Below are 20,082 nucleotides of genomic sequence, written 5' to 3'. Positions count from 1 at the left end.
AGAGAACAGACAAGAGGAGGAGCCAGAGAAAAGTAGAAGCAATCCATATGAGACACGGTATTAATCTGGATATACTAGCATCCATGGCAATAGAGATAAGAGCCTAGAATTGGAATATTTTAGAATTCAGTATTAATATAAGTTTGGTGAATTTTTTGTAAGTTAGGGTGACAGAATCTATCTATAGAACTAACAGTGACTCTCCAGATTTCTCTAGGTATCCAGCTTAATTAAGCAGCTGAAAAGATAAACATTCCATTGGTTGAGATGGAAAGAACAAATTAAATGGAGAGTGGGAAGATTCACAAAATAAGAGTACATTCTTAAATACTTTCAGTTTAGTACACATAGAACATGTCAAATACACTCAACCAAGGATTGTCAAGCAATGAAGTAACACATCCAGAGCTTAAAAGAGATGCTTCATCAGTACAAAGAAACATGGAGAGTGAAGCGAGGCTGGTAGTATGACGGTCAGGTCTGTAACCCCAGCTACCTGAAAGGATGAGACAGGATTGCAACTGTAAGACCTGTCTGTACTGCAGAGAGAGTTCAGAGACAGCCTGGACAACTTCAGTGAGTCCATCTCAAACATAAAACAGATGGCTGAGCCTCACTGGTGGTTTGTCTACATGTGGGAGGCCCCAAGTTCAAGAACCGGTACCGTTCACAAAAATGCCGAGAGACATTTGCATAAAACTTAAAGGGAATCAATACAAAAGTTTAAGGTGTGTGTGTGTGTGTGTGTGTGTGTGTGTGTGTGTGTGTGTGTGCAATGTATTAGAAGAAGAAAGGACACATTCAGGATCATGGTAACATAAAAACAAAGCAAAAGCAGGTCCAGTGAATAAGTGAAAGAGAGGTGAAAAGAATGTAAGATAAGGGACTGGGAGGTAAACCACAGAGGTACCACTGTCTACTCAGCATGTTGAGATTCCCTGGAAAAGTTTATTTTGCTAATTTTCAAGCTATGGGGCTGTGTCTGACACAGTAGTTTTTCTTCATACAAGTATCAGATTGACTTTGACTCAATGAAAAAGAGAACAGTAACTAGATTCTTCTCAATGATAGGCACTATTGTTACCTGATTCCACATCCAGGGAGTACTTATCAATATCCAAGTTCATGGTTTGGTAGGCGGTAGTGCAGAAGTCTTCCAGAATCATGTACAGGGCATTGTTGACGTCAGGAGGGACAGACTCTGTGAACCTCACTCGGCTGTTCACCACAATGCTGCCATTTCTGAAGTTCAGGATCTCTAAGTTCTGGAACCCTGACAGATTTGACTGGAGATAGGGAACCAGCTGCAAATGACAAAACAGTCAAGTTTACCATCTATTGTTGAATACATGCCAGAAAAACAATAAAACATACAAAAGCAAACAAAAAGGATGCCCATGTGAGTTTGTTTTTTTAGTATGTATTCAACAAAATGCAAAACCTTCTATCCCTGCAAGACAACAGTAGAAAATAACAGGGTGAAAAAATAAAGTATCAAGTTTTCTTCATAGGTATAACTAGATTTAACAGTATACATGTATTATACATATGCACATATCATTTATGACTCTTCCCCATGATACATGCATAGACAAATAAGACATAAAATCAGAAGTAGCCTGTATGGGAGGATGAAATGAACTAGTGGGAAGATGATGAAGGACATGGCCATGTAATGCAGAGCTGACTGTGGGCAAAGCACAATGATATGTGTATATAAAATGCTATAATGAAAACCTTTATGTTATAAACCAATTAAAAATAAAAAATTAGGAATGGTTTGATTGCACAAGTTAAGACTATCATGAGATTTTCATAGTGGTATTTATAAACTTTATGGTATTTATAAACCTTATAAACCATTTTAGATGCCTAGATTTCATTTACTCTGTTTCACTGAAGGGCTCCCACAGTGAAGATATGAACACCCACAAAAGGTGGGTCTCCCAATGAGTTTGAGATTTCCTTTCCTATTTTACTTCTAGACCCAGAACTCCTGGCATATAGTCTTCAGCATCCAACCTATCACATCAGCCTGCCATGTTTCTGTTTCCAGTTCTTGAATTCACCTATTTTACCCTTCTCCAATCATCCCAAAGCAATGATTCTACCCAACTATGACAGAAAATCAAAATACCCATGGAACACCACCTCTCTGGGCTCAGACTTGGCCTGCTGAGGGTAGGGAGGGCGTCACATCGTATCCAGCAACGTTCACGTTTTACATTCTGTGCTTACCAATTCTAAGAATCTCTGCTCCAGGGCTTTATATTCCAAAGAGTTTTTATTAAACAGGTCTTCTGAAAACAACATGTTTGTCACCCGGAGGCTGAAGAAAACCACCAGTGCTCCTGCGGTCTGGGTGTGACTCATGTCACCTCCTTTTGTGGGCTGAGCCACAATAGGCATCTCTGTGGAGTGGACATTTGTAGACATTTCCACATAGCTACCAACCTTACCGTTTTGTTCTTGGGTTAGCTCAGGCTGATAGTAATCTGTGCCCACCCGATCTAGTTCTAATGAAATATCCTGTACGCCCATTATTACTTCATCCTCTAGCTGGGTGGAGCTGGTGGTTGGAGGCAATTCAGTAGACTGTGTCATGGAAGCTTTCAACCAGAGCCTGTCAGGGCTCTCCGGCGTACTTGCCAATGTGTCTCTGGACAATTTCCCTAAGGAAGAAGTTTGTGCCCAATCTATATCTGATTCTGGCAATATGGTCCACACAGGCTGAATATCTGGCTTTGCCACTGAAATCTCACTGTCAAGTCCTTCGTGACTGGGTGACTCTGTCTGCACCATATCTTCCTTGAGAAGGGTATTCACTTCATCTGTTTTCTTAGCGGACATGGAGGTTGATATAGCTGCCAGTAAGAAGGGAGCTTTGGTAACTGAGTAAGAATCAATGCCTGGTAGGTCTGATGTGTGCTTAGAAAAAATTAGAGATGGAGATTGAGTTGCAGATTCTACAAAGGTGGGTAGAGTAGATCCAACAAGGGACTCTTCCTCTGTAAAATGTATGGACCAATCATCGTATCTATGTTCTGAAGGTTCAACACTTTGTTCCACTCTGCCCTCTACATGTAACTTTTCTTCACCCTTGGTGAAGAGCGCATCATCATCCTCAGGCCATGACTTTGACAGTGCTTCAGTGGTCTTCTCTAATGAAGTCTCACTCCACGGCCAAGTAATCAGATCCACAATTTTCCCAGAACCAGAACCCAAGCCACTTTCAAAAACGAACTCTTTTTCCATAGAAGTGTCTGGAAACCATGGGCTCACTTCCAAATGGTCTGTGACTTTGGAAGCCAAGGAGTCCGAGCCAGAAGGTGCTGTTATGTCTTTAGCAAGGTCTTCTGTAACAGAAGAGGTCGGATGTGGTGCGGATGTCAAGAGAGTCATGCCAGAATCCTCCATGGGTGGTACTGTTTCTTTTGGCACAGGCTGAATTAATGAGCTTGAAGGCACTATATCAATAGAAGCACCTTCTGATTCTTCAGTAATGGTTAGTCCTAAAAGACAGAGTTTTCTATTAGTTAATCTACAAAATGAAACCCCAGTTCTCTAATAAAGCTAGCTAGCTATCAGAGACAATGGCTGACATTAATATACACACTACAGTAAAATATGATTATAAATTCACAGTGTAGGGCAGGCATTCATGAGGTAAAAATTTGACTATTGAAATACTCTTAAAGCATTTGACTTTTTTCCCAATGAAAATAAAGGATTAACCATATTGAAAGGCACAGATTGAATCCACTGGAAATTTAGGGAGATTTCTTTCTTTCTGAAATTGTGTTTCTCTTTCTCATAGTTTATTGTCCATCATCCTTCAGATTTCCCCTATGTTCAAAATACTAGACCCATTATTTCTATCTTTCTTCATCTTCTCTTTCACACATACAGTCCATGCCAAATCATCTACAGAAATAGTTCTCAACTTTCCTAATGCTGCAGCCTTTAATACAGTTCCTCATGTTGTGGTAACCCCCAACCACAAAATTGTTTTTGTTGCCACTTCATAACTGTACCTTTACTATTGTTAAGATTATAATGTAAATATCTGTGTTTCCTGGTGGACTCAGGCAACCCCTTTGAATGGTTATTTGACCCCCAATGGGGATTGAGAACCACTGATCTAGAGGATCAATTATTTTCTTTCCATCTTTCTGTGACTTTCTTAGTTCATATTCTCCTCTTCTCAATATTACCATAACCTAAAAATCTTTGGAATTTCCCTCATAGTCAATATTATTAACATTTATTGAAATAATCTTTTTTGGTACTGTTCACTACATTCAAGCAGGTCAATTCTTTGTTAGTAATGGACATAGTACTTTAATTATATATCCTTCAATATGACCTTCAAAATATCTTTTAATTAATCTCCAACCCACTTCCTCAAGTCCATTTCTTAACATACAATGATTTTTACTTTCCAGTCTGGCTAATTAAATCTGATTTTTTTTTTCCTTCTCTCACAGACTCCCCAAGACATTTTCTCCCTAATGAATGCTACCATGTTTTCCTCTTCACTGTAACCTCTCCAAAGCTCTTGCCCTCTGGTTTAGTAAAGAATTACGAAAAGTGATTAAAGTTTCCTACCGTCTTCTAATATGAAAGATCCAGAAGTCCTTCCCTCAGAAGCCACAGGCAAGCCAGTCTGAAGCACTGCTGGGGTAACAGAAGGAAGAGTCAAGCTGCTGCCCCCTGAAACCTCTGGGGGAGAACTGAGGACCACCTCCAGGGGAAAAGCTAACTTAGGTGTAGATGCTAAGTCACCCAAAGCACCTTCTGCCCGGAGATCCCTGCCAGAGCTGAAATCGAGTGGTGAAATGGTGGTGGTAGATTCATCTGCTGAGAGCCATTCAGCTTGGAGGGTATTGTCCTGGGGAGGGAGAAAAAGGCTAAATCATATCATGGAGAAAAGAAACACACAGAAACGTAATAGCAGATGGGAGAAACACAGGTGCTCTCGGAGCAAATATTCTGGAATAAAATCCCAGGTCAGCTAGGCACCAGTGTGAAAATTTACCGAAAACCTGTGTAGCCTCTCCAAATTCACCTGTAAAAGGGCTGGGTGGAATGCCGTATTGAGAAAACTCTAGACAAAGTGAATGTGTGAGAGAAAATGCTGTTTCTCTGGCTTTGGGTGTTTCCTTCTAACATCTTGGGTTAAATGATTTTAAGTACGTAGACGTTAGCAATATATGTAACTTCTTGGCAAAGACCTAAGCATACTACCCACAGCAGAAAGGAAAAATTAACAGTTTTATCCATCATTTCAAAAAGTGTTTAATCTTTATTTTTCTGAAAAATGTTACCATATCACAGTGTGGTCTGATTGTCTCAAATAAGAAGTCACACCTATGAAATTGTTGCATGTCTCAACAATTCTTTCTCCCCACTTTGTGTTAATATGGTGATAATCTTACTTCAACATTTGGTTTTAGAAATAGAAAGTAGACAGAAACACAACCCTTAATATTCTAGCTATTTAATCTTATAAAAACTATGATGGTATTACTAGGGCAAAGAGTCATGGTATTTTGGAGTTTGTATATTTTAATCTATGCTGGACATTGGCCTGGTAAATAATATTCCTCCTTTTTAAGACTTCTTTATTTTTAGTTTTTGTGTATGAATGTTTTGTCTGCATATATGTAAGTATACTGCATACATGTCTGGTGTTCACAGAGGCCAGAAGAAGGCACTGGATCCCTAGAAACTAAAGTTAGGAATAGTTTTAAGCAGCCATGTGGGTGTTGGGAACTGAACTCAGCTTCCCTGCAAAAGTAGCAAGTGCTCTTAACTGCTAAACCATCCTCTCTCCCTCCCCTGGAGTCCAATATTCTAATAAGCTGACTTTGTTGGAATAAAACGCCATGAGAGAAAATGCATGTTGTGAAGGAGAAAACTGAAGGCCATCCTCAAATGATGAGGTGCAACAGCAAAATGGGCTAGTGAGGAAGTGAAAGATTACAACATAAGAAAAAAAAATTCCTTTTGGGGTATCCCCAGTGAGGTGTGAACCTGAAGAAAGCAAGACTTGGTTTGTGAGCCAGGCCAGTAAAGGGGAATCTTATCAGGGAGACAACTTTCAGCATTCACACAGTCATCCTTAGCATCATGGGAACCTGGAACCACTGGTAGCAAATTTAAGCTTATAGAACTGGGCAGTGTAGGCAGCTTGCAATTGCTGATCTGTGTGCAGGGTGGCCCTGCGTAACTTAGCACCACCTAGATGCACAATGCACACAATGCTGCCTTGAATTCTGCTTCCAGTGTCTATGTTATTCTGAAGGGACTTGATGAAGAGAGTAATAGTTAAATTAATCAATAAGACAATAAATTGAAATTCTGTATGTGAAAAAAAAAAAGGAAATCAAGGAACAATATAACAACTTGTTAAAGGCTCCATGACTTCACCAAGCCATTCTTGAGGAATGGGAAGAGAGTGGAGAATAGATACCCATGTATGTTAAGATAACAAAAGCATCCAATTTTAAACCTAGGCAGATTTTAGAGAAGCATGTCATCCAACAAAGAGAAAATGTTCATAGCAGTGAAAAGGCCAAAACTGTCACACACACACACACACACAGAGAGAAAGAGAGAGAGACGAGAAAGGAACATCAGAACATCAGTACTTAAAGCCATGGCTCTGAGATGGGTGATTTCCTTATTTTTGTCTGAGATGTTTCTAGTAGCAAATTCAACTTATGAGTTCTTATTAGTTCAATGTTTAATGTTATATTGGCCAATTTCACTGGTGCTAATTTCCATGTGAAAAACTTTCTAGTAATAAAGAAAACATAATGAAAAAAAAAGTAATTTTCACAACTGGGATGCCAGAAGATTCCAAATTCAACAGTCCCACCTGTAAAAGAAGTCTAAATATTAAATTTTTGGCTAACAAATGTCACTTCTCTAACTAAGTAAGATGTTGCAGATACAAAGGAAGGAAGCAAGCAAGAACATTTCAAAACAATCATTTTTATGCCTTATTGTCACTCATCAACATTCCAACATCTAAATATCTCATGCTCTCATAAACAATAGAAGCTAAAAAGTCAACTGGATTTTATAGATGTGGTAAAAATAATAGTGGTACCAGAGGCTGGGAAAGGTAGGGGAAGCAATGATAAAAAGAGAGAGGTTTGGAATTGAAGCCATGGCTCAGCGGTTAAGAGCACTGGCTGCTCTTCCAGAGTTCCCTCGTTCAATTTCCAGCAACCACACAGTGCTTATCAACCATCTATAATGGGATCTGGTGCCCTCTTCTGGCATGCAGGAGTACATGAAGATAAAGCACTCATTTTTTTTAATTTTTTTTATTTTTAAATAATTTTATACATTCACTTGTATCCCAACTGTAGCCCTCTCCCTCTTTCACACCCAATCCTCCCCTCCCTCCCTCATCTCCTCCCTGCCCCCTTCCAAGTTCACTAATAGGGGAGGTCCTCCTCTCCTTCCATCTGACCCTAGCTTATCAGGTATCTTCAGGACGGCTGCAATGTCCTTATCTGTGGCCTAGTAAGGCTGCTCCTTACTCGGGGCGGGGGGAGGGGAAGCTCATATACATTTAATAAATAAATATTTTTAAACAAAATAGAAGTTTGTGGTATAAAATTACAGTTAGAATAAAAAGATCTAGTATTCTATATCAGAGCAGAGTGACTATCATTAATGACCTGTGATCTACTTCAAAATAGCCAAGGTTGACCTTTATCAACCTATAAAATAATGATAAATATTTGCTCATAGATGACTAGTTACCCTTATTTGATCATGTTATGCTAGCACAAACTCACGGTATACTCAAGTATGCAATAACTTAAAAGTTTACATACTCCAGTCTCCTTAAATTCTTATCAATTTCCTGCAGTTGTCACTTCTCAGAAAGAGATTTTGCTGAAGGGACAATGGAGCTACTGCAATGTGACTGAGTAAGGAGCCCATTTAGTCAGTGTTTGCCATCCTTGAATGACAGCCATCAAATACTCTGACTACTTCCTGGCAGAAGGGAATATGAGCTTCCTGGTATCAGATAGTCCCAATTCTCAAAAATCTGCATTTTTATGTAAAAAGATGCTAGATTTTTAATTTTTTAAATTGGTTTCTAAATACATATCCCATTCTCCCTTTCTGAATCCAACTAGATGATCCCCAGTTGGCAACCTCTGGTTGATAAATTTAAAAAAAAAATCTTGACTTTGTATGTGCACCCACACGTGTGTGTGTGTGTGTGTGTGTGTGTGTGTGTGTGTGTGTTTGGGGTGTATACATTTAGAGATAGGGTTTCTCACTGAACCTAGGTCACCAATTGGCTAGACTAGCTGGCCACTGAGCTCTGGGGACCTTGTTACACTCCTGTTCCAGCAGTAGGGCTGCAGAATAGCACTGCCACAACCCACATTTTATGTGGACGCTGGGAATATGGACAAAATTCTGCATGTCTGAGTACCAAGAGCTTTATGGACTGACCTTTCTGGTTATCTCCAGACCTTTAAATTGTGTTTGTAAAATATTACCACACACACTACAGTAGTTGGAGAAGCCCTGGGATGGTGTGATTAGGAAAATCAGGGCTGAGGGTAACCTTGCCTCTCCCTGACTCTACACCCTGGGTGGACTTCCAGGAGAGGAGCTATTATGGGGACAAGACAGCGCAGAGGTTCCTCCATCTTGTATTCCTGGTTTAACTAGAACCTGACCTCCTTGATTCGAGAGTCCCACGGAAAGCTACCCAACTCTATTCTAAAGATCAAAGGTCAGGATGTTCTAGCCAACTCATCCTAGCCTTTGTCAGAACTGCGTGTTCGTGAGGAACCTCTGCCAGCTAACCGCTCATCCTAACTGCCTGTTCATGTGGAAACTTAGCTTCTGTTAACAACTGCTCGCCTCAAACTCTTACTCTGCAGAAGGCCCCTGCAGCTGCTGAGCAACATATCTAGACAAGGTCTCTGTCTTTAAAATCCCTGTGTCCTGGACTGTTCTAGACACTCAGAGCCACACCTGGGTCCCCAAACACTTGGGCGTGGTCCCTGCTGGCTGGAATAAAGACTTTTAATTGGCTCTACACTGTGTCTGAGTGGTCATCTGTGGTGAGCTCCCCACTATGTCATCTTATTTGTCTACTACCAGTCTGGAAACATCTCCTAGAGAGGACCACACCTTGTTCATCTTAGTTCTCCCGATCCTTGGCACATGAGAAGCACAAATAAATATATTTCAATGGAGAGCTAAGCAAACACCAAACTAATGTGCCATCTGATGTCAGTATCCCCAAACTATCCTTTCTCTAAAACAGCACTCAGTGAAAAGGCTATTTCCAATGATTCCATACTTCAAAATTCAGTTACTCAGTAAAAGAGACGGCTGTATAGATCAGTGGACAAGTAACTTTGCTTTCTAAATTCCCACTGTTGACCTAAATATGTTAATACACAAGTAACATCGTAAGGACCGAGTAAATTGTATTTGTGTATTTAGGAATGTGTGTATGTGCGTGTGTAGCAACAATTAAAGAAAAAGAAGCTATGAGTCTGAAAAAGAGCAAGGCTAGTACATAGGAGGGTTTTGGGGGGAAGAAAATTATATAATTTTAATCTCAAAAAATTTTTAAACACTTTCCATTGCAGTGCTAATACCAAGAAACAACTATTTCAAACAGTTGGTCTGAAGCAAAAAAAAAAAAAAAAGGCATGCTATGAAAGAGAGAATGTGATCTGTGGATGCCGGATGTGAAGAGTCCCTTCCTGTGATCACTGAACCATCAGCACACAGGGAGTCCTGGTGTTGTCCTGGACGGTGCCACTGCCTCCACAGCTACGCTTGAGGAAGGATTTTCTTCCCTCCTCACTATCTCCCCATAAGTGAGATGGAAAATAGAGATGTGGAGCAGAAAGAGGACAGTAAGAACAAAAGGGAAGATTCATTCTCTGCTGTGTGTCTGCAAATGGAAATGGAAACATGTGCTCCATTCCAATTTACAAGGACCGTGAGCGGGTGAGACGGCTCGGTAGGTAAGGATGACAACGCAGCCACTCCTGATGTAATCTGATAGACTAAGATCAGAAGGAAGGAGAGGGGGACCTCCCCTATCAGTGGACTTGGGGAGGGGCATGCGTGAAGAAGGGGGAGGGAGGGTGAGATTGGGAGGGGAAGAGGGAGGGGCTTATGGGGGGATACAAAGTGAATAAAGTGTAATTAATAAAAAAATTGCAAAATAATTTTTTGCTGGGTATAATAGTGGGGCTGAAAAAAAAAAAGATGCTTGCTGCACAGGCCCGGTGACTGGAGCTAAATGGCCTAAACCCACAAAAAGGTAGAAGGAGAGAATCGACTCCCCAGGGTTGTCCTCTGACCTCATGGCGTGTGCATCCCCTCACATACATTTTGAGTACGCAAACATACAATGATAATAAACTATACAATTTACTTAAAAAGAAGAACTAATTTTAGAGTTCCTCTTATTTTTCAGCTAGTCAACCCCTTCGCTCCTTTCCCCCTCCCATATACTATTCTATTGGCGTAGCTCAACTTCCATCAATATAATCCTTGAAACAAAAATGTCTTCTCTGTACTTAGGAACATCAGTTTGTAGTCTTGGCTATTAAAAAAATAAATAAATTTCTAGGTAGCATAAAAGCGACTCAGAGGGCACTCACAGCTTAATTGTCCCCAAACAACTATGAACAACTAATAATTTCCCACCACAGGTGGTGCTTGTCAGTGCAGACTTTATTTCGCCACTACGGAAAGCTTAAGCTTTCTAAGCCAATGCTTGGTCCCCTTGAGCTGACCACTGTGAGTGCTGACCCAGGGACATACAAACGAGTACTTGAAATGGGAGCAGCTTGGGAAATTCACAGTGCCAAAGAAAGCAGGAACAGCGGCAAAGGAGACAGGTTTCAGGGCAAGGAAGACACAGTGGCTTACCAGAATAGAGGACGTTGTCACCGGAAGACTTGAACTTTGAGTGTGCCAAACTACATCTTCTTTTTGGGAAAGAAAAACTCCTCTCACTGAGGAAAGACAATGTAAAAAAAAAAAAATCATGTTTTAAAACACTGCTGTATTTGAGATCCCCACACATTTTCAGCGCACACCGGAGGAGGCTGCTCAGAGGATGTTACAGTAAATTAACATCGCCAAAGCAGACTGCTGTGCTCACCAAACTTGGTCCTTCCAACCCTGAGCCACAACCTGGCTGAATTAGCATTAACACAAAATGCAAACCAAACTCAGAAATCTGTGTCATGGAGCAGACTGTCAGCCAAACACAAAAGCTGAGCTTACATGAGATCATGGACAGATAAGGCAGCAGTTCTCAACCTTCCTAATGCTGTGATCCTTAAATGCAGTTCCTCAGAGTGTGATCCCCCCCAACCATAAAATTTTTTTGTTACAATTTTGCTACTCTTATGAATTGTAATATAAATATCTGTGCTTTCTGATGGTCTTAGGTGACTCCTGTGAAAAGGTTGTTCAACCTCCAAAGGGGTCATGACCTCCAGTTGAGAACCTCTAAAATAAAGCAAAAGCTAGGTTTTAAACAACCAATCCCTCTCTGTACCTTAGTCCCGTTTCTTATGTCACTTTCCATTTTCTAACTATAAACATTGTCTAGCCATGTAGTAATTCTGGGGTGTTGCAGAAAATGTCCTGGGCCTCAGAGCTGGATAACTCACTCTTTGATCAATTAGAAGGTTACATTTAATTTATCTTAACCTCTTCCTCTAAAAATTAATCATTAAGACCAGCAAGATGGCTTAGTGAGAAAGCCAGACAACCTACATTCAGCACCCAGGATCCAAATGGTATAAGGAAAGAACAGACTCCCACAAATTGTCCTCTGACCTCCATACATGCACTGTAGAGCACTGTAGAGTACTATAGAATATGCCCACATAGATAGATAGACAGACAGATGATAGATAGATTTTTAAAGACATCATTATGTTTCTCATTTACCACTTTAGCAACTGGCAGCTTTCCCATTTTCTCACTTCAGTAAAATACATTGTTCTGGAACTTTTAAAGGTTAAAGGACCCAAAAGTGAAGACATCATGGCAAAGCAAACAGAAAATAAGCACAACAGCAAACAAGTTAGAACTCTTTGTCTCTGATGAATTAAGATGTAGTAGGAGCTTGACAGCAAGCAAGCTTTGCCCCAGGGTGACTAGAAGACCATTCTATCCCCCAAACCCACAGTGGTCCCCCCGCCCCTGGTCTCCTTGATGATCCCAGCTCCACTGCTCATTATAACCCATCATGGGATCTCCACAGCTATAACAGCCAGCTCTCTCAGCCAGCTTCCACCAGCTTTCCTCTGCTGTTCCATCGCTTCTGCTGGCTTGGTAGCCTTAACCAACCGGCCTTTTCAACAGCTCACACTACCGTTGTCTTGCAGCACCAGTCTGCTGTGATTCTTATTGTCAGGCTCTACTTTCCTGTTTCTTATGCTTTGTTCCCATCCCTTTAAGTATTTGTAATGGAAGTGCTGTGTTCCACTTTCCCGATTCTGCTACTTACTATGGAAAAAATATTGAAGGAAGCCCATGACTAATCTATGCCTAGTGATTGTAGAGCCAAGGCTCCATTTATCAGGATGTTCCTCTCCTGTGCAGTTTAAGAAAGTGTAGCAGCATCTATATTAGTGGGTTAGTCTTTACATACTATATTGAAAAGGAAAAGAAAACCACATGAGGACATCATGAGTGATTTTCCAACTCACCATTGATAAGCTGGAGAGACTTGGGATCTGGATTCAAAGAGGAATTCCCCATCAAAAAGTTCTGGTGCAGTGTCTCGGCGATATAGTCTCTGAAGTTACTAATCGTGTAGACAGCAGTGGGTTTATCATCCAGCTCCACAAGGCCATGGTTCTCCACCTTGTTGGAGTGAAGGCTTATGAGGTCCCAGGTGGTATTGCCGATGGCCTCGCCATTGAAGGTAACCGCATAGCGAACGTCTATTCCACTACGGAGCCAGAACAGATTACAGCTAAGAAAGGAGCTCTGGGTCTACAGACAGCATTAGGCCAAGGGCCAGAGTCTGAAAAGGCATGGAGGCTATCAACATTCTCTGCAGACGCTGTGCAACCCCCTGGCACCTCCTCCCCCTCTCCAGAGACCTGGAGGGTCGTAACTTTAAGAATAGGACAAGAAGTCTAAGGAAGCCACTGAGGCATCCCTTCCATATTATCAGAGGTTCTTCATGCCCCACATTCTCATCCGCTTCCCCCTCTTTCAAAGCCAGCTCCTTTCTTTTCACTAATTTCCTCCTTTCTTCCTTCCCTGTGATTACAAAGGTTCCTGGAGAAAGGCCGCAACTAGAGAGGTTGGTAGGCTAATTGTTACTTCAATGATATGGTGAGGCTGGGATAGTGAAAGTCCAGAGCCAAACAGCATTCATGGCCCAACTCCTTGTGCAACCTAACACCTGTGCTAGTGTTAGATAAATCCTTTGAAATGTACAGACCCCTTCGCTCCCACAAACCCCAAAGCTAATTTAACATCTGGGGCCTATAATAGAGATTTCTCCACTTTACAGTATCCAACCTACCGGATATTTCCACCACTGTATTTAGCATATATATATATACATATACATAATGACTTTCTTTTTCTGATATTATGAAAACTTCATGAAACTAATGTCCTGTTGGAACATGGAATTTTGTATAACCCCAAATCTATGTTGTTAGGCCATGGACACTTATACTGGGCTCCAGAATGAGCTATCTCTTATCCTCTTTGAGAGAGGTGTCTCCCATCAAGACCTGTTACAATTTGTACTTCCTGTTTTTAAAAGCTGTACTGGGATGGCTTAGCCAATGAATGAGCTTGCCACCAAGCCTGATGGCCTGAGTTCAGTTTCTGGACCTACATTTCATGAAGGAGAGAATCAACTCCCACAAGTTGTCTCTAACCTCTATAAACATTCTGTGCTAGGCACACATGCACACACACATATATATAACACGCACACATACACGCACCTTCTAGCTCCTCCCCAAAAGAATATTAATTTTTTTCTTATATGTCCTTATTGTTGCTATCAGAAAAGTAATGCACAGCTACTTACTGAGGAAGAAAATTTTCAAACTTTTAGGCAAAAAAGTTAAGTGTACAAATACAGCAACTTATTTTTCTAATATAGATAGATGATAGATTGAGAGATAGATAATAGACAGACAGTTAGATAGATAATAGATATATGATAGACAGACAGACAGACAGATAGGACAGAATTTTTCTGAAATGACAGCTAAGTGAATCTTTCCGGAAACCTACTTCTGACTGACAGCCCAAAGAATTTACAGTTCAATAAATTTTAAGGCAAAACTGTGAAGGATGTTATGACATGATTTTTCTTTTGACCTGTCTACAATACTCAGACACTTACTAATGCTATATTTAACTTATAAATCTTTATGAGTTTTTTGCTCTTTTTTTTCCCTTTATCTTTTCTTCTTGTGTTTATTCCCTTATTAATGAATTCAATAAACCGCAGTACGTGCTAACAAATAACTATCTACAAAGCAAGCTCTTTTTACTGTTCCTTCATACAAGCCAAAGAAAAGAAGGCTTGATGTAATAAAGGAGGGAGAACAGAATAAGCAATAGCTGGAATGTTCTCTTACATTTTCTTGGCCATTTGAAGAAATAATATAGAAAGATAAGGTTGGAAAGCAAAGGGGAGGGTGTCGCCCGGACACTGGTTCACTCAGGCATCTCAGTATGCTAGATGCTCATTGTACCTTTATCTCATTTAGTGTCCACAATAAGCTGAAAAATGTTTATCATCTTCAGAATGTTATTAAGGAAACAATATTAAAGTTTTAAAGAAGCTAAGAGGCTTCATACTTTTTTTTTTTTTTTTGGCAATGAAGCTGTGGTGGGATCGGCTTTCACCTCAGCACTGTATTCTGAACTACTCGGCCGATCAAACGATTAGGATCTGGGTCATTATGGGGCATCTCTGCGCCAGTCACCGCGCTGGCCTCCAGTTTGTCTCTTCAACAGTCTTCACATCTGCTGTACAAGATACCTCCAGGGAAGAGAACTACCTTCCAAAAAAACTCCGCTCAGGACAGGTGTATAATGAAAGATATCTAATTCAGACATTCAACGGCAGTAAATGACTCCCAATTCAAAACATCAAAACAGGCAGCATCTTCCCATGAAATTACTTATTCAGGTGTTCATGTGTAGATATGTGTATGAGGATATACAGACATAGTAGAATGTGTGCCTCCTCGAGCACCATTGTCATGTGCATGTAAAAAGATTTTATTATTGTGACTGCCCCCCTCTCTCCTTAAGTTTCTAGCCCCAATATTCAGCGTGGCACCTCATACAGAGAACTACCCAGTATTTTTATATGAGCAGAAATGTAGATTTGTTTGAATATAAAAAGAAAAAATCTGCAAAGTATTCAAATCACTTACATATCTAAAGAAAAAATTCAGTAGAAGGAAGATGGCATTACAGATCCTAGGTGAAAGGAGCTGGTCAGTAATTTGTTATTGTTTAGTAGTAAGTTTCTAACCAGTGTGAAACAAAGTTCCCTGCATGAACTTCATCACTGAGCCTTCTGGAAAGCTGGTTAGCTGATTAGGATTTTAATGATGGGAAAGGCTAAAACATTTCAAGGCCAGAGGTAAACTATCTTGGGCCACCTTCAGTCCTCTTAATAGATGTGTATTTTCCTCTTCTGCGTCTGACCTGACATCTCTGTGACTGGTAGGTAATTCCTTTGGACTGTGCAAACAGCCCTCTAGCTTCCATCACCAAAAGGCTAAGAATGCCATCAGCCACCACCTGAAGCCTATAGCTGACATTTCCTGCTCTTCCATACCCACTGTATTTGAAAAGGCTTCTGTCACTGTTTGTTCTGTTACTATAAACCTCCATGAAACCTTCACCCATCGGAACATGGAGTTTGGGTATGGTGTGTAGCAGAATTTTAAAAAAGCCATTGCACCTGACCTTTACTCTGGAGTGATGGTCACTTAGCCTTGAAGTAATCTCTTGTAAATAATCAGTGACTATTATCTTAAATTTGGGGGGTTGCTTTTTCTTGGGAACTTCAGACCCTGAGTATAACCTTAATCATAAGACACTTGAATTCTTATGATACACTGCGTTTGCTTGGGTAATGATTCTCTAAGACAACTCTTAAATCTGATAAGAAGCTGTGGTGTGCAGGAAGCTGACTTGCCAAATGGCCTTTTGTGCAACAATCAATGAAAACAGCTTCTGTGAAGCTTCTAGTATCCAGTCCACAGAAGCTGCTGCCAGCAACACCTTAACATCCTGCAGCATCCCTCGCCAATCGACCGGTGAGACTCAGAACACGGACAAGAGTCACTCACATTTGACTCCAGAATAAACTCTCGAATCCTCCTAGAGGCGAGAGCTGCCCAGTCTATCACAGCTTCTTTAAAGGTATCCTGTTGATTAAAGGCAAATATAACAAACTACTCTGGCTTGATTGACAGTGGTCATCCAGATGACCGAACTCCCTCTGAATTCAAGCTTGCAAAAGAAACTTTTGATTATAACTCCTCGTGGATTTTCCTATGGGAAAAGAATACATGAGCCAGCCGATGCAAAGATCACACAGTTGGCAGGTGCCTCTCCCATGTTCCAACAATCAGAAAGAGATGTCTTTTGTGGTTTAGGAATCGGATGGTGGTTTTAAGAAGTCCTTTCCTGTGAGTGCTGGCTACTTTGCACCTGTCCTGATCTGTACAATGCAGGTGATGTTCTAGTCTATAGGGGATGCCTGGAAGCAACCAGACCCCTCCAACCTTCCTTCCCCCATTAACAGAGCAAAGCACTAATTGATTACATTGAGGAAAAGAAATTCTGGGTCTGGATCTGACAAGCTGCACTTCGTCTCTTAAGCGGGAGTGTTTTATGACCCTAAATATAAAATGAACAGCTTTCCCCCTGCAGAGCACGTCTATTTCCTTCGTACTTCTATATCTGTACACTCATTTAGAGACACTGTTTCCAGGCCACCCACAACTTGATGAGGACGCCACACCCTCTGCAAGCCTGGTGGACCACACCTGCATATCCAGAAAGCTGGGCTCCTTCTCAAGATATTTATACAATCTATTAAACTTTCTTATAGTGTTAGCATGACTCTAAGACAGAAAACAATAGCAACAATGAAAGAGGAGGAGGAAGAGGAAAAGAGGTAGGGGAGAGAAAAGAGGAGGCTATGCCTGACAGAACTCAAATGGCTGTCCCACTGCTCACTTCATGAAAAAGTGGGCAAGAACAGTCAAGCATTTACTGGAATCCTACTATGTCCCTTGCATGGCTTTTAAATGTTAAGGAGAAAAGATCATAAGAAATGTTCCTGGATGAGAAATCTATGCAAATCAGCAAGTCTGTGTTACATTACTAACCTCATCCTTTGCTGACAAAATATCATTTTGCCTCCCAGTGTTTATATTGGTCATCTAAAGATAGTATGTCTTCTGTAACATACCTTGTCTAGCATAGATATATTCATTAAGAAAGATAAAATGACTCAGAAAGATGCTGTAATTTATTATGTTTTTGTCTTGGAATGAGAACTCAAAGAAATACTTGGAATACCAAGAAGTTATTCTTGGTATTCTTAAAGCCAAGAATTTTTACTGTGACCCAGGAAAGCAGCATTCTGGCAAAGACTTCTCAGGATGAGGGTAATTTTTTTTTTTTTTTTTTTTTTAATCCAAGAGGCCCAGGAAGTCCATAGACAGGAAGACAGAACTTCTCTGATTGAAGAAAGCTGTGCTGGCCCCACACTCAATAACCTAGGGCAACCAACCACAGCTGCACCAGTATGTTTCATCGTGAATCATCCAGGAATCCATCAGTCAGGCATCAATCATATGAACGAAAGATTCATCCTTATTCTCTCACCCCAGATGCCCCAATGGGCTTTTTGGATATGCATAATTTTAAAGGGTAATGGTGCTCCATATCATCACACAAGCTAAATAAGAGTATTTCAGAGAAATAGAGACAATGTTTCTCCTGTAATGTTTCTTCTGGGAAGAAAGTGTGTACTTACAGTGCTTGGAGCTGATATTAGGACATGTGTAAGCCAGATCGATATACGATCTATTCCTTTCAAATGGTTTCTACTAAGTTTGTCTGATAAGTGGGGTTATACCCAGTAAAAAGTAAGGCTAAAATTTCACATGCATCTCAGTGCTGGTGGCAGAGTGTGTATTTTTATTTCTGTTCCATCCAGTCATTCATGCACAACTTGGAATATTATTTATATCAAATTTACAAATGAATTCAGTCAATTAATTGATACTAACTGATAACACTAAACAATTTCAAAACCCATGCCTATGCTAGTGTTCTACCATAATGTAGGGACTTTATAGTTAAGTGTTTTCTGTGTTCCTTTACAGGTGTTAGCACTTGGTGAACGGCTACTATCTTTTCAGTGCTAGAGGTAACATCAAGATTTCAATATTCTAACCACCATAAGAGGGAGTCACTTTTGAGTGGGTCCAGAACTCAGCACTGTAGCAATAATGCATAGTGCAGAGAGGTTACAATCACTAAAAGTACAGAAACCCAAACTCTGCCTGGTCAAGATATCTGGTATCTTCTAGTCATGTAACTTCTAACAATACTATGTCTCTCTAAATCAAAATGTCCTCACTAGCCAAAGGGAAACAAATATGAATCCTCACTTTACTATCCCACAAGGGAACTAGGATGATAAAGTTGAAAAGGAAGGAAGGAAGGAAGGAAGGAAGGAAGGAAGGAAGGAAGGAAAAGAGAGAGAGGACTGCTACCCTATGCATTCCTAAAAGACAAAACCCAAAATATATTCATTTCTCTATGCATGGGGTTTGCCCAGTAACAAGGCATTTCATAAACACCTATCAAAATAATATAAGATCAGAAAGTCCTTTCAAACCAAGATATTCTTGTCCACCTTAGGTGTTTACTAGGGTTGGTTCTAGTGACCTCCATCATTCCATGCATGTCAGATTCTACAATGTCCAAGCCCCTTAAATGTACTGGAGTAGTCACTACACATTTCCTCCAACTGACTTTAAGTCAGTGGGTCTTAACCTTCCTAATGCAGCTATCTTTTAACATCGTTCCTCTTGTGGTGATGCCTAAGCATAAAATTATTACATTAACACTGCAATTTTTTTAATTTTTGGTTTTACAAGGCAGAATTTCTCTGTGTTGCCTTGGCTGTCCTAGACTTTGTAGACTAGGCTGGCCTCAAACTCAGAGGTCCACCTGACTTTGCCTCCCAGAGTGCTAGGATTACAGGCATGTGCCACCACACCCAGCTGCTACTATAATTTTGCTAGTTATAAATCATAATATAAATATATCCTATGTAGGACATCTGACATGTGACCCCCCCATCTAAATCATCTTTAGAATTGCTTCTCCATGTAGATGCTACATAAACACACTTTATTATCTGAAGCATCATAATAACCAAAAGAGCCTGTATACATTCACTACAGATAAAGAGGTTTTTATTGTACACTAAGACTAGATGCTGACAATGAACAACACAGAAAGTACCAAAAGGGACCTCACCTGCGATTTTCCTCAGGAGATCTGAAAAATAACAAAAGTGTCCATTAGAGTTCAATTTTCTTTATAATTGTCACATACTTCATCACTATACACATTATCACTTTTTTTTTTTTGCAAATCACATGAAGATCTTTATTTGCAAGCTCAAGCTGGGACTCTCACAGACACCAAGGCATTGGTATCCAGCTGAGAGCCCTTCGCTCTGGATTGTAGGTGATTTATAGGTCCCAGTCCCTCCCAGCCCACCCAGGGATTCTAGCCTGGCAAGCTTCTGGTGGTTAAAACAGAAAAGGGGAGGCTACATTTCAGAGACAATTTGCTGTGGGAAGGTGCCAAACCATGAACAGTTCTGGCTTTCTTTGTTCTCTCTCTTGTCAGGAGGGAAATGGCTGACCTTAGGCTGAGAGAGGTGATTAGCTCAGTCTGTGCTATGAAATACCTTCTTAAGTAAAATACACCAAATCAGATCTACTA

At 40.5% G+C, this 20,082-nt stretch overlaps 1 protein-coding gene across 1 annotated transcript in view; it reads right to left on the bottom strand.

Annotated features, from left to right (window-relative positions):
* Window positions 1–20,082, bottom strand: part of Impg2 (interphotoreceptor matrix proteoglycan 2) — a 56,608-nt gene that overhangs the window by 10,181 nt on the left and 26,345 nt on the right. The window contains exons 10-15 of the mRNA XM_060370556.1: window positions 19,609–19,629; window positions 12,747–12,991; window positions 10,948–11,033; window positions 4,609–4,891; window positions 2,239–3,512; window positions 1,085–1,304 (exon numbers count right to left, since the gene is read on the bottom strand). Of these exons, the coding sequence (XP_060226539.1) occupies window positions 1,085–1,304; window positions 2,239–3,512; window positions 4,609–4,891; window positions 10,948–11,033; window positions 12,747–12,991; window positions 19,609–19,629 (2,129 nt within the window). The remainder of the gene's footprint in view (window positions 1–1,084; window positions 1,305–2,238; window positions 3,513–4,608; window positions 4,892–10,947; window positions 11,034–12,746; window positions 12,992–19,608; window positions 19,630–20,082) is intronic.

The sequence above is a fragment of the Meriones unguiculatus genome, chromosome 17 (assembly GCF_030254825.1).
Source record: "Meriones unguiculatus strain TT.TT164.6M chromosome 17, Bangor_MerUng_6.1, whole genome shotgun sequence".
Lineage (NCBI taxonomy): Eukaryota > Metazoa > Chordata > Mammalia > Rodentia > Muridae > Meriones > Meriones unguiculatus.
This window is presented reverse-complemented; position numbering and strand designations above follow the sequence as displayed.